This window comes from Cygnus olor, chromosome 12 (assembly GCF_009769625.2).
Source record: "Cygnus olor isolate bCygOlo1 chromosome 12, bCygOlo1.pri.v2, whole genome shotgun sequence".
Taxonomy (NCBI): domain Eukaryota; kingdom Metazoa; phylum Chordata; class Aves; order Anseriformes; family Anatidae; genus Cygnus; species Cygnus olor.
In genome coordinates this window covers 4238444-4251492 of record NC_049180.1, presented here as the reverse complement: position 1 = coordinate 4251492, position 13049 = coordinate 4238444, and the positions used below count along the sequence as shown (strand labels likewise).

Here is a 13049-nt window from a genome sequence, read left to right as displayed (position 1 = left end):
AGCACTAACAACTTTTTGTTGTTAGCTCAGTAGCAATTAAAACCAGGAAAATTGCAATTACAGACTAAGTATCATGTGAAACTATTTAGTGGTCGTGATGAGATAATTATTTTGTACCCACCTGGTTCTCACAGGTGAAGGCAGCATAATTTTAAGTGTTCTTGCTAACTACGTTGTCTGTCCATCTTTCTCTTAGGAACAACTGTGATGCGTATGACAGCATTTGATGCTGATGACTCTAGCACAGACAATGCTCTTCTGCGATATAACATCATCAAACAGACACCCATCAAACCATCTCCAAACATGTTCTATATTGACCCAGAGAAGGGAGATATTGTCACAGTGGTGTCACCTTCAATGTTGGATCGTGAGGTAAGTTTCCTATCACCAGATGATATTTTAATGTTCACACTTATAATCTCCTGTGATATTAGGAAATGTTCAAGAGTATTGTTGGGGATGGGGGTTGGGATGATCAACTTTGAGGAGTCTTTTACAGAGTTTTGTTAATTTCTTATTTTGGCATAAGAAGGTACGTTCTGTGATCACTATTTATAAATCTAATAGTTCATCATTGCTGGACAAGACTTCTAGTGTTGGATGATGAGAGCAAAGATCCCAGGAATAAATGGAAGTCAAACTAGAGTTACCAACTGACTGTTTGGCAGCAAACAACAACAACAACAAAAAAAGCAAATTAAAAACAAATAAGACCTAATTGTGTGTGTAGCTTGCTATGAGATTGTTACAGTTTAGTGCTTTAAATCTTTTTCTATAATTTTGTTTTTATTGAGAAGACTTATTGGAATATTAACTTAGTACCAATACTTAACTTAGCACCCCATGAAAACACAAGAAAGAAATAGTAAAGGGACAGATTTTCTGCGTGTGTCCTGGAGGTGAGCTACTATCATGCAAAAATCTACGTTTATTGTTGATCATCAACATAATGAGAGCATGAACTGATAATAAAGAAAACTTAGGTATGATAATTTTAGATTCAGAAGAGAATAAACTAAATCCAGATGTTATCACAATGTATGAAATCTGGAAACCAATACAGTGATGACCAGAACAGTTACTCTGTACATAACCACTTTCCTCAGTTATGTAGGCCTGTGTGCTCTTAAGTTCCTGGAGGCGACCAGGTTCTTTCCTTGCAGTCTGCTTCAAGGAAATCCAAAGATCTTAACTTGTCACTCTTCAACCTTTTTTCATTTTGAGTGTATGTGCTGATTTACTGAACTGGCCTTTTATGTTGGTTAGATACAGGACTATCCAATGTTGTCAATATTCAGCATGTTGTCTTATTTTAACCATGTGAAAACGATACCCATACCACATATGCATTTTAGGTGAGTCATTTTTCTGTAGTTTTTTCCAACATCAGACAGTTCATGGGTAAAACAAATACATATTCCAGACACACGTTGCAATAAAACTAAGATCTAGGCCTTTAGATCTGTCTTTTAAGTTCAGAGGAATTTCAGTTCTTTCATACTTGTGTGACTGCCCCAGAATCATGCCCAAATTAAGATGTATATAATCACTACCTTTTTGCCTCAGGTTTCACTTCTAACTTCATTGTTTCAGTTCAAAAGCTTTATACTGTTTTCTAAAGTCACTTTAGGTATTTTTATTCCTAATAGATAACCGTTCCCCAGATTAAACCAATTTACTCAAAATTAGAAAATCAATGGAAGGGAATGAACATGCCTGCTTTTCCTAGTATCTTCCAAAGGTCACTGGTGATTCATGAAATAATGATGCTGTCGCCATACAAGAAGTCTGGCCTCAATTGAACAGATATTACAGCTGGGTAGTATATTCAGAGAGTAAGATCTGAGTTCCTCATGATTTTTAATAATAGTCAACTTGTTACCTTTACTTTGAAGGTGACATGGCAAACTGCTGTCCTGTTGAAACTGCAAAGTAATTTTTATTGTTGCAACACATTCTGAATTGTTTATGAGTCAAAATGTGGAGCGAGCTGTGTAAAATTTTAACAACAAAAACAAGCATTATCTGCCGTTAAAGACCAGTCTAATACTGACTTGTCAAGTGAAAGACTTGGTAAAAAGCAAGTTTCTTATTACTTCAAGTTGCTGTATTGTCTTCTGTCATCTTTGTGGGTTCAGCCGTTTCTCCCCCTTCCTGTTTGTATAGGAACTAGTAGACATACCTCCCTTTTTGGATCTCTAGAGTTTACCATTCATATGCAAAGATGTACATCACCTATTTTAAATCGGAATAATAATTTTCAGGGACAAGTGGCCTAACGATCCTGTTCTGAACAATTCTGGTTACCAACATAATCTTGATACTATAAATAATTCTATGTATTTCTATGTAGCTCGTGAAATTGAATTATTGTAAAAGTATTGTCTGCCTCAGGTACAGACAGACAAGAGTTACATCTCAAGGAGAATATCTCTGTCTAGCTACTGCTTAGGGATAAGGTGTGTGCATGTCACCAAGCTTGGAAAAGTGGTTCCCAGGTTTGCTGAAAAGCTGGGTTGCCCTTCCTGTGTAGAATATCATATGATATTCGTGCCTTATTGTATTATACATGCCTCTGATGAACCTTTATAGTTCTTAAAGGTTTTATCACAACCTTCTATGAAGTGCATCATTAGAAACATGGGACAAAGAGATGGTATTTTCTCTGAAAACCTTGCTAGTAGGTATAACAACAGAGGACAAAAAAATGTATATAGAGGCATTAAAGAGTGGATGGGCAAAGACCCCATGAAACAGTATCAGTGAACAGCTGGGAGGAACAGTTTTCCTTGTCCTCCTCATTTCCTACCATTCTTTTGTCAGTATCTCAGCATATAACGTATTGCAGTAGATACAGATGCAGAACAGCATGTTGTTTAAGTTTTCCCTTGACTCCTTGGAAAAGCAAATGAATGTGAACAACTCAGCTGCTCCTTTTTGATGATTGTGATTTCAGTCAGCATTGTTTGCAGGTAAGTAGGTGTAGCTCATGAAGATGCACATAGTTTTTCCATGGGGGAAGATTTATGCTGGGGAATTCCACAGTTTCAGAATCTGAAAAATGGGTTCTGGTGAATCTGAAGCATTGTGACTGCCAATTCAAACTAGCAGCTTCTCCTAGATTTTACTTAAACTACAAGTTGGGTCAACTGCCTGTAATTTTTCTACCTTTTGCTAGCTGTATTTATTTTCTGTATGAATCATAAAAAAGCTATTACTAGTCAAAAGGGGATTATCTTCAGTTGTTCCTAGGACATGTACTGTTTAAAACTGTATTAGCCTTAGACACCAAATGAGAAGCTGCATTAAAGTAGAAGTTTCTCAAGGATGGACATGGAGAAGGCAAAAATTGTTTTGCATTAATCATATCTATATGCACCAGAGGCTGATATAAACTGTTTTAAATTATGCTAAGACACCGATTAAAGTTACAAGTTCTCCATCTCCTTTCGTAATTTTAACTACCACTTGGATTTTGATGTTTTTGGGAAACTTTCCATTTCATTTAAGACAAACTAAGAGCATGTAAATTTTGTGTTGTGTTTTGTGTTGCTTATTTGTTTATTTATAGTATAATCAGTTTCATGTTTGTGTATCAGAGAAAACAGGAAACTGGGTTTATTGTGTAGGGGAAGATGCCTTGTATCTACATCTCACTGTCTGGTACGTTTGAACATACTCTACGGTCCATATTATTTTTTTATGCTTCAGTGTTTTCATAGGAGTTGGTATGACACAGCCTCAGAAATTCTTGTTTCAGTGCAAAGAATCGAAACAAAGGTATTTACCCTAAAGTAAAGCAAAGCGTGGGTATCAGTTTTTATTTCTGATTAAACATATATGGGAGAATCTCAGCATTCATAAGTAAACATCTAGACTAGCAATACATATAAGGAGATAAAAATCAAGTCAAACTTTTTTCTTTTTTTTTCTGGATACGTAAGGATTGAAAATGAATTCTAAATAGATGCTTTTTCAAGAAAATAATAATTAAAGGAAAAAAAAAAGATGAACTTTCTGGTGAACCTCAGGCTGCATCTGTTCCTTTAGCTGTAGAGGATCAGTTCAAAATGAATTTTGTTAAATTTCTACAAGCCTTTGAAATTTCTTTTTCTGTGACTTAGCAGTTATTAGGTGTCTTAATAAATTGAGAGTATGGAGATGGGAATGTTTTCAGGTGTGGTAAGTGACTTCTTCATACACTCTATGAATGTTACATGCATAAGGCAGCAGAAGGAATATGTAATGTGAAAGTCACTTCACTCTCTTTAGGGTTGCTTTCTTTCTATACTATGTAGAAATAGAAAAGTATTCTCAGGTCTTTTCTTTGGGTTGCATGTCCATTTTCAGATCTCCAACCTAGCTGTTTTATTTTATTTGTTTTAATTGTTTGTTTTGTTTTAATTATTTAGAAGGTATGTAAGATATGACACGGTTTCAAATTTTGTGAAGTGAGAAAATACATCTTACAGCCGGATCCAGTTTTCATGAATTAGAATTTTCCAGCAATTCTACTAGTAATTGGACATGGTTCTTGATTGCTTAACAAGTTTGAATAAAAGTTTAAATTAGCACAGATGGGTGACACTGAGTGCTTTGGAGTTATTTCCATTGTATAATATCATCTACAAAAGTGTTAAACAACAAGGTCGTGCTCTCTAACATGCAGAAAAAGTGTATGTAAGAATCCCACATTATATCAACTTCTGAGTGCTTTTGACTCCTATTGACATCTGCTGAGGGAAGCTGAGAATGCTTCAAGCCTTCAAAGAAAAACTCAGCACCATGCAGAATTTATATGGCCTGAATCTACCAGCTTATTTTCATTTATAGTTTTTTCACATTCAAAATTTTTCCAAAAGTGCATGATCCTCAGGGTTTGCAGCAAATCTCTGTTAGTTTATTCAAGAACATCCATTTTCGTTTTCAGAAGGCAGGTAAGGACATGTTTTTGAAGATTAATGAGCATTTTATTCTTGCGAGAGCTAGGTAGGCATCCTTGAATGTGTCAGAGATAAAGATTGAAGGGTGTTAGGGGGCAAATTATACCTCCAGATATCCATTGGAGAACACATTTGATTCATAGATTCAGAGAAGTATGCCCTCTACCAAAGTGTGTGGTCTAAATGATCCCAAATAGAGCACAAAAAAAGGTGTGTGTGTGGGGGGGGAGTGGTTCAAAATGAAAGGAATCTTGAGAGTGTCCTGAGTTTTGTATTTTAGGGACAGAGAGTCCATTTCAAAGTGACACTTCCCTGCAGTGAAAGAAAAATAATACTTCTTGTTCATAGGAGGAAAAAACACTTGTACAATGTAGAACCAGCTCTTAAATTTCTGTTATGGAACAGTAATCAGTTTTTCTGCTTACCCACATTGCTGTTTTGCCAGTGTTACAGACCCTTGCTCTGTAGGAAAATAGCTGTATGATTTGTATAAATTTTGCATGACTATAGTATTATAAGACTGTTGTCACCACAGTTAAGTGAAATATTTACTTCTCACAGTTTGAGGAGTAATATGCTTTTGATAGGAACTGCTGTGTTTAATTTGGTTTAAAGTTAAGAAATAGTTTGAGATATCTGCTTTGTGCTGGACTGTATGCTGTTATATATGTTTTTAAAAACTCTTCTCAAGAAAAATAATTCAAGTATTCTGTGATTCTGAGAAACCCTGGGCTGGAGTCAGTTAAATAAATGTGAGTTCTCCAGTGAGACTGACACTCAGTGTGCCTGTGCAAAGGTGCAAAGCTGTGGCACCACTCCAGCAAGCATTTTCTACATTTTTAACCTTTTGAATCAATCTTGGTGCATCTAAATATCATTATTTGCATCATATATACCTGTCCCTCTCTTTATTACTTGAAAACCTGGAGCTGATAGCTTTATGCTATAAACCACGAGAAACCTGGAGTTACACTAGCCTGTCTTGCTGATGTTTATGTAGACTACTTGTAATCATGTAATAGCAGGCTGAGGCTCTCACTTATCTGGATGACTCTAAGCTTTAAACAACAACTGCAACAACAACAACAAAAGTCTGTAACAACTAGCAAATACCCATTCCTGTCCATACATTGATGAATGACTGTACATTGGCTTACAATTTTCAAGTCAATGCCAGTCTGCTGATACATATTCACCAATACACTGGTTGCATGAAGGAATGAATGCTTGCATAAATGTTCTTTACAGTATTCAACCAGTTCTGCTGTGATAAGTAAATCAGTGTTCTTGTTAATAGGGCTTAAGTTCTCTGAAGGGAGAGCAGTAGAAAACAGAAAAACCTTCTCCACTTCTGCTGATGGACGCTATCCTCTTCATCCATATTTTCCATTTTGGAGATATGTGTCTTAAGCAGTCTATATACTTATTACTTACTCGATCTAAATGCAAATGCTGAACCAACAGTGCACCCTCAGTTTTAATGAAAAGATATTAATCTTTTCAGCAAATGCATTCCACATTTGATCTTTGTATTAACCTCTAAAATATTCATATTTACAGTGATTGTAGGAAAATTTATACCTTGGAGCCTACCAACTCTGAGTTGGAATAATTGTATCACTTTGTCTTGTCTTCTCTGACATTCCTACTTGCACACCTTTACCTTATAGCTGGACCTCAGTTTCTATAGTTTTATGTTTGTTGGTTTTTTTTAGTGACAGATATAGCAATATCTAATATTTCTTTTCCACTTAGAATACAAGATAAAAAAGGCATTCATTCTTTTACCCTTAATTAATGCTTTCCTTATACTATGTCTTCTGATGCCTGTAAATATGGCTTTTTCTACTTCTTTTTCTGTGTTTCTCTGTGATGCTAAGGAAAGAAAAAGAACATGCCCAGCTCTTCATGAGGATCTTGGATTTAATTCTTTGGTAGGCTACTGGTGTTTCATTCCTCTGATCACGTATTATTTGCCTTAGTTGGAAAAACAGGTGTTTCTCAACTACTCTCAAATATTGATGATTCCAAGCATCATTTGAAAAAACATACTCCTAAAATTACTTGCTTTCTGGGAAAGCTCAATATTTTCCAGAAGATGATGTGAATATGATTTTTCAAATGTGCAGTTTTCTGCACTGTCTCATGTTTGGCTTAGGGTTTTTGGTGTTGATATCTGTGGCAGATTTGCTGATCCTCTAGACATGCCACTCATCTAATAATCATGAGTTTCTCCGACTCTGATACATTGCAGAAACATTTTAAAATATCATCTTCAAGGCATTTACTAAGAGTGGCACAAAGCATGATAACAGCTTCCCAAGTACTTTGAATAGAGGCTGATAACTGATGTATGTTATCTTTTTGGCTAGAGTTTCTTTATTTAAAAAATGGAAAGGAATATTAGCTCTATAAATGTTCAGATATTGAAATCCCAGTGTGTCAAATGACTAAGAGAGGAGAGAAGAAAGTGGTGTACCTTTAAAAACAAACAAACAAAAAACCTTCAAGTAATAGATTTTGCAGAAAGATTGTAAATTACTGCTAAATGCTGGTATGTATTTTACAAGTACAAAGGGTCCAATGGTAGCTGAAGTTCATCTACAAAAGAAGATAAAACAAAATCCAGATTAGTGGCATACCATGTGTTCTGTAGATGTCTGGGTCAATGTCAGCTTAAAAGAGAGAATAGAAGGGCCAAGAGATGAGGCAAATCTGAAATATGCACACTTCCCATGTCCTTCAGCCTTTCTTAGGGCTGAGGAATATGACTACAAAAGGTAGAAGTGTCTATCAATCTCAACAAACCCTCTTTTTCTGCAAATATCCCTAGTTTGTAGACTGGTTTTGCTGTCTGGATAATATGAACTCGTTGTTGTAAAAATAGTGATATATGGCAGTTAAAAAAAAAAAAATCTGCTTGAAAAAATACTTCTGTTTTCAATCGTAAGTTTGATTTTTGCACCAAATACTAGTACTTTTAGAATGCTTAGTAATTTCGCTACAAGACATACCCCAGGTAGCACCTAACCCCTATATTGTAAATTCACAAAAAAGTATTTGCATCTGTATTAACATCCTGGCAAGGGAGAGTATTATCCAGTACCAGAAATTAAGATTACAAAATGGTCATGTTCCCAAGAGAAAACTAAGAAAAGTCTTAGATTAAGAATTATTACCCAGAAGAATCTAGTTATAAAATTGTGGTTTGGGTCTAGATTCCATGTCCCCACTGGATTTCTTGTGTTTTTAGGACTTTCTATTTTTAGAATGTATGTAGGAAAAATTAATTAAAGTATGTTTTTTTGTAGAAAGTTTTATCTTAATACCATCAATCAGAAAATACTCTCTCTCCAAATTCTGCCTAATTGTACCTATCCTTGTTCTGGAGTATATAATTAAAAAGTAACATGAATTTATATATGTATTTTTAGCTTTTTCTCACAGTGTAATTGTATTATTTTGGTTTCTGTAAAGGATTAGGTAGCATTTCTCTATTTAGTTGTCAGCATCCAAAGTAGTCCTCAGTCTGTAGTATTGAAATATATAGAACTGTATTCAAAGTTTAAAAAAAAAAAAAAAAGGCAACAAAACCCCAAAAGCACACAACAAAACCACCTCCTATTATGTGTATATAAACATTTCAGAAGCTCATAATCTAAAGCTTAAATGAAGCTATGTAATCACATGGTTGATTACTGTAGAAAAAAGGTCAACTTACTACTGAAGGGCTAGTCTTTATATGCATTATGTTCTTTTTTTGATATGGTTATGAAAGTTCTCTATATGATATTTTTTTCTTTTTTCTCTTGCTGGATGATCACTGAATTCTGCCAGTATAAAAATTCTGCCTTTTATACATATAATTCAGTTTCGCTTATTACTTTTTTCTGTTTTGCTTTTGACATCTTTAATTTGGTCCATCTTGTAGCATGGAATTTTGTTTTTCAGGGCAAAAACAAAAAAAGAAGGGGGGGGGGTGAAGGTTGATTTTCTTGAGAGGAAATCTGTAAAGCATCGTTCTCCCAGCAGTACAAGTATAAGCTGATGCCTTCAGGACCACATATATAAATCATTCTTAAGTGAAGATACTGCTCACTCAGAAAAGTGATTTGTAAATACTTTAAGTTAGTGCCATATTATACTACCATTCTTAAATAGATACCTCCATCTAAACTATGAATTCTGCCTTGTGTGTTGATGGTATCATGGAGCAGTATTTATGAATGTTGGCTTTTGTTTTTTTGACATACTACATATGTTTTTAGACTACATTGCCTGACAATACTTATTTAATAATTTTTAGAAAAACGGACCACAACTTGTCCTAGTATTTATACTAGGATGTTGCCTTGTGTAAAGTTTGAAAGCATGCTTAGACAGGCCAGGCAACATGCACACTGCAGATGAAGTGGGATACGTGGGGTGGTAGTAGAGGGAAGAGGAGTTCTAATCTTTAAAATGTGGGATATTTCTACTGACAATCATGAAAATATTTCAGATTTAAGGGACTGCAACAGAGAGAGACCCTAGAATCTGGCCTTTGCGTCTGCAGTGAAGAGGAGGAAAGGAAATTTTATTCCAAATGTACATCAATTTAATAAACATCTGTCATGTATATTTAAAACTGCCATTTCGGGATTGTAATTATATCATCTGAAAATAAGTCTTCCTCAAAAGAGAATTGAACTGACAGGCTGAAGAAAATGAAACATGACGTTGCTCGTTCTCCTTTCGTCCTACAGCTAAAATTTAAATTAATTTTCTTCTTCTTGTCAGAAAGTATTTTAATTGGAAATTATTTTTGATTGCAGTTTTCAGAGAGGAATGGAATTCTTCTAGTGTGTGTACAGAAGTTGTTCTGTGTCTCCATATTATTTTACTAAATTAATCATTTCCAGATATTTTAAACAGTTGATGGCTGTACTGGTAATTCTAAAGAAGGTTAGACAATTAAAAGATTTGAGAAAATAATTAAAAGTAGTAAGATAAAGATTTTTACCTTTTTTTTTGTTGTTGTTCCTCAGCATCTTTGCATACATTCATGTTGTGTTTGTTGCTATAGTTACCTGCATATTGGGAGAAATGAATACTTGATATTAGCAGTAACTAGACTGTAAAAATTAGATATGCTGTTTCAGTTCAGTTTAAGGTTACTGCTGAATTTCACTTTTAAAAATGTTGAAGAAAAGTTATGGAGTCATAGTCTCATGGGAGGCACAAGTCTCTATAGCCCTGTAAGTTCATTTACACTCATTCCACAGTCTGTTAATGAACTAAAAGATCGTAATTAAATTTTCTTCCAATATACTTTCGTTTTCAGCTTTCAGGCCTTTGAGTTTCTCCTATTAATAACTTAATCTAAATTTCACAGAGGACAATGGCACTCGTGCCATGACCATCATAGACGGTTGCTTTCAATGCTGAGACAGCGTGAGCCAGCCTATAGGGATCAAATGTAGGTGTTTGCTCTAATATCTCACTTAAGCATTATTTCTGGATTGACATATATGTTTTTTTAACATCTGATTCAACTGTCACCAGACAGTGAAACACCAGAAGGTACAGGAATGCAGCTAGGTAATAGTTCAGTGGAAGCTGCACTTTAGAGAGTAAATATGTCTGCATAGTAATAAAAAGACTATGTGGGATTATTAGAAAAAATACAGGATTGAGGCAGTTGCTACTTTGACATTTACTTCAGCATTGGCACTTCACTGCGTGCATGAAAGTCTTGGGCAGGAAGAGTGACTTGAGGGAAAAGCTTGTTCTGAGACACCAAAATGCTGTTTCACCCATAAGAAGTGGCAGAAATTCTGTTTGTATTACCTTTTTTTCCCTTAATTTCTGTTTTAGAAATTTCTGAATCACGTCTGCACTTTTGTTAATGTGTCCTTGATAAACTATAAAATTTAGAGACAAACCAAAGAGACAAATTTCCTCTAGAATTCCCTAAAGTATTTCCATCTTTTAAATGAATTACAAGTGGTAGACGTTAAATGCTGAAATAGGAGACATTTTTCAGAGAAATGTATTGGAAGTGTACCTTCTAGTATCTAGAAGTCCAAAGATTTCCATTAATGTCATTAAATGTTTGAGAATACAAGAGAAAGACAGTAAAAGCTGTGCTGATGGTAATATAAGTCTGATTTAGCCTTTTTCAAGGTAAGTGAAAAGTCATCTCCCTTGATTCTTGTGGCAGACTTTGCAGCAGGTCCAAGGCAACTGTACAGCTGAACGGGGGAATTAGAGATAGCAAGGCTTTTTGCTGGACTTCTGATTTCTCACCATAACCAAATTACAGCATTAAGGCTTCATCTTCTTGACTCAAAGGAAAATAATCACCAGGTTCTGTACCCTGTCGTCTCTCCACTTTTAAAGGTAGCACTTTCAGGTAACAATAGGTAAAAGCATTGCTTTTAGCAATGTGGCTAAAGAGATGGTTGTAAGAGGTTCAGAGAAGCAAGCCATGTGGTTCAGTTAGAAAATTTCAGCACTTCCAAGTAGATTGTTTTTCAAACCTGTTTTTCTAAGAGAACTCAAAAGGTCCCAGTCCAGTTAGAAAGTTTTGGAAACTGCTGGGTTTTTCTGTGCTTGCAGCAACAGCTTAATGGTGAGACAGGGTGGGCTGATCTGCCAGGTCCCTCTCATGAAAAGGTAATGTGACTGCCTGCCCAACCACCTTCCCATCACCTCATTTACTAACTGGGCAAGAAACTGACCCAGTAACAGAAGCTTGCTGGGTTCCTGAGTTGAATCAGCTCATAGAAATGCCTAAAGTCTCCCCATACTGTCATGTGGGAAATAGGATGAAGCCACGTGGCTTGAGTGGAAGGACAGGACATGAAACAGCAGTGAAAAGAATGCGTGAGCCATTCCCTTAGCTCACCTGCACTGGGTAATCCTCCCCTGGATTTGTGATGTATGTCACTTATGTGGATAGTCTTATTGATGTGCATTGTTCCTTCTTTCAAGCATGTGTAATGCCTGAAGGCTTATTTAGAAATCCAACATGAAGCTTACATTTGAAAATTTTGGTGCAGCACTGTTTAAAAAAAATAAATTGAAACAAATGAGCAACAAAACAAAACCTTCAAGAGTAACGCTTCATGTCATCCAGCAGAAGAACAGCAGATAAGGCTGGAAAACACTTACCTTGCTGGGCAGCGGTTGTAATGTATCCCAGATTGTACCACCACTCTGAATTCACTGTACAGGGCTCCAGCTCTCTGTAAAGGGCATTGATTTCCTCCCAAGTACAGAATGACACAATTGAAGGCACTTTCCACCTTGAAAAAAAAAAAAAAAAAGCTCTCAGTGCTATATCATTACAAACAATATGGCAGTTCTTCACCAGGGAATGAGAAAAGGGATTTGTTTCTTACATAGTAGAAAATTCCACTAGCAATAGCCTCAAGCTTGCAGTGAATTTTCCGTCTTGCCTAATTCATTAAGGGGTGGGTGAGACTACACTAAGAACTGTCTTTAGGTGATAGGAATTCTTTCAAATTCATTTCTCTTTGGGTGCATTGAAGTAGGGAAAAGGACTTGACTGAAAATGTATTTCTTGGCGGCTAACAGATCCTTAAACTAATAATTGTGAACTGTCCATGTACATATCCATTTATATATGTGTAAATCTGTATAAGTATATATACATAATGTTTGGGGGGTCTTGGGCTGGTTTTTGTTTTCTCCACTGAGAATTCTTTGAGAGATTTTTATTAGTGGCTTGTCTTTAATTGGAAAATGTGATGTAATATGACTGTTGTGGCTGTCATGCATCAACGTGAAAGAACAATCGCATCACATTGAAAGGTATAGATACAATTAAATCAAGCTTTAGTTACTAAAGTAGCTATAAAATGGAGGGTCACAGCTTGATTTTAGAGAGGATGTAATCTTTTAAAAACAAAATCAGGATTTAAAGCTGTGTAAATCAGCAGTATTTCTTTTTTTTCAGCTGTCAAGCAGGTCCTGTTTTCCTTTCTGGGTTGGAAAAGCTGGATACTGAATACCTGTGTTCAAAAAGTTTCAATAGAAACTTCTTTCTTGTTAGGTACTTTCCACTAGTATCAGTGTATTAGCTAGTTATGTTTCCCC

At 35.6% G+C, this 13049-nt stretch overlaps 1 protein-coding gene across 5 annotated transcripts in view; it reads left to right on the top strand.

Annotated features, from left to right (window-relative positions):
• CDH13 (cadherin 13) overlaps positions 1-13049 on the top strand; it is a 478422-nt gene that overhangs the window by 333178 nt on the left and 132195 nt on the right. For 4 of the 5 annotated variants that reach the window (XM_040571559.1, XM_040571558.1, XM_040571561.1 and 1 more), the window contains one exon: positions 197-375. In XM_040571559.1, the coding sequence (XP_040427493.1) occupies positions 197-375 (179 nt within the window). Of the gene's footprint in view, positions 1-196; positions 376-9447; positions 9580-13049 lie in introns of those variants that run through there. The other variant, XM_040571562.1, reaches the window with a different exon arrangement.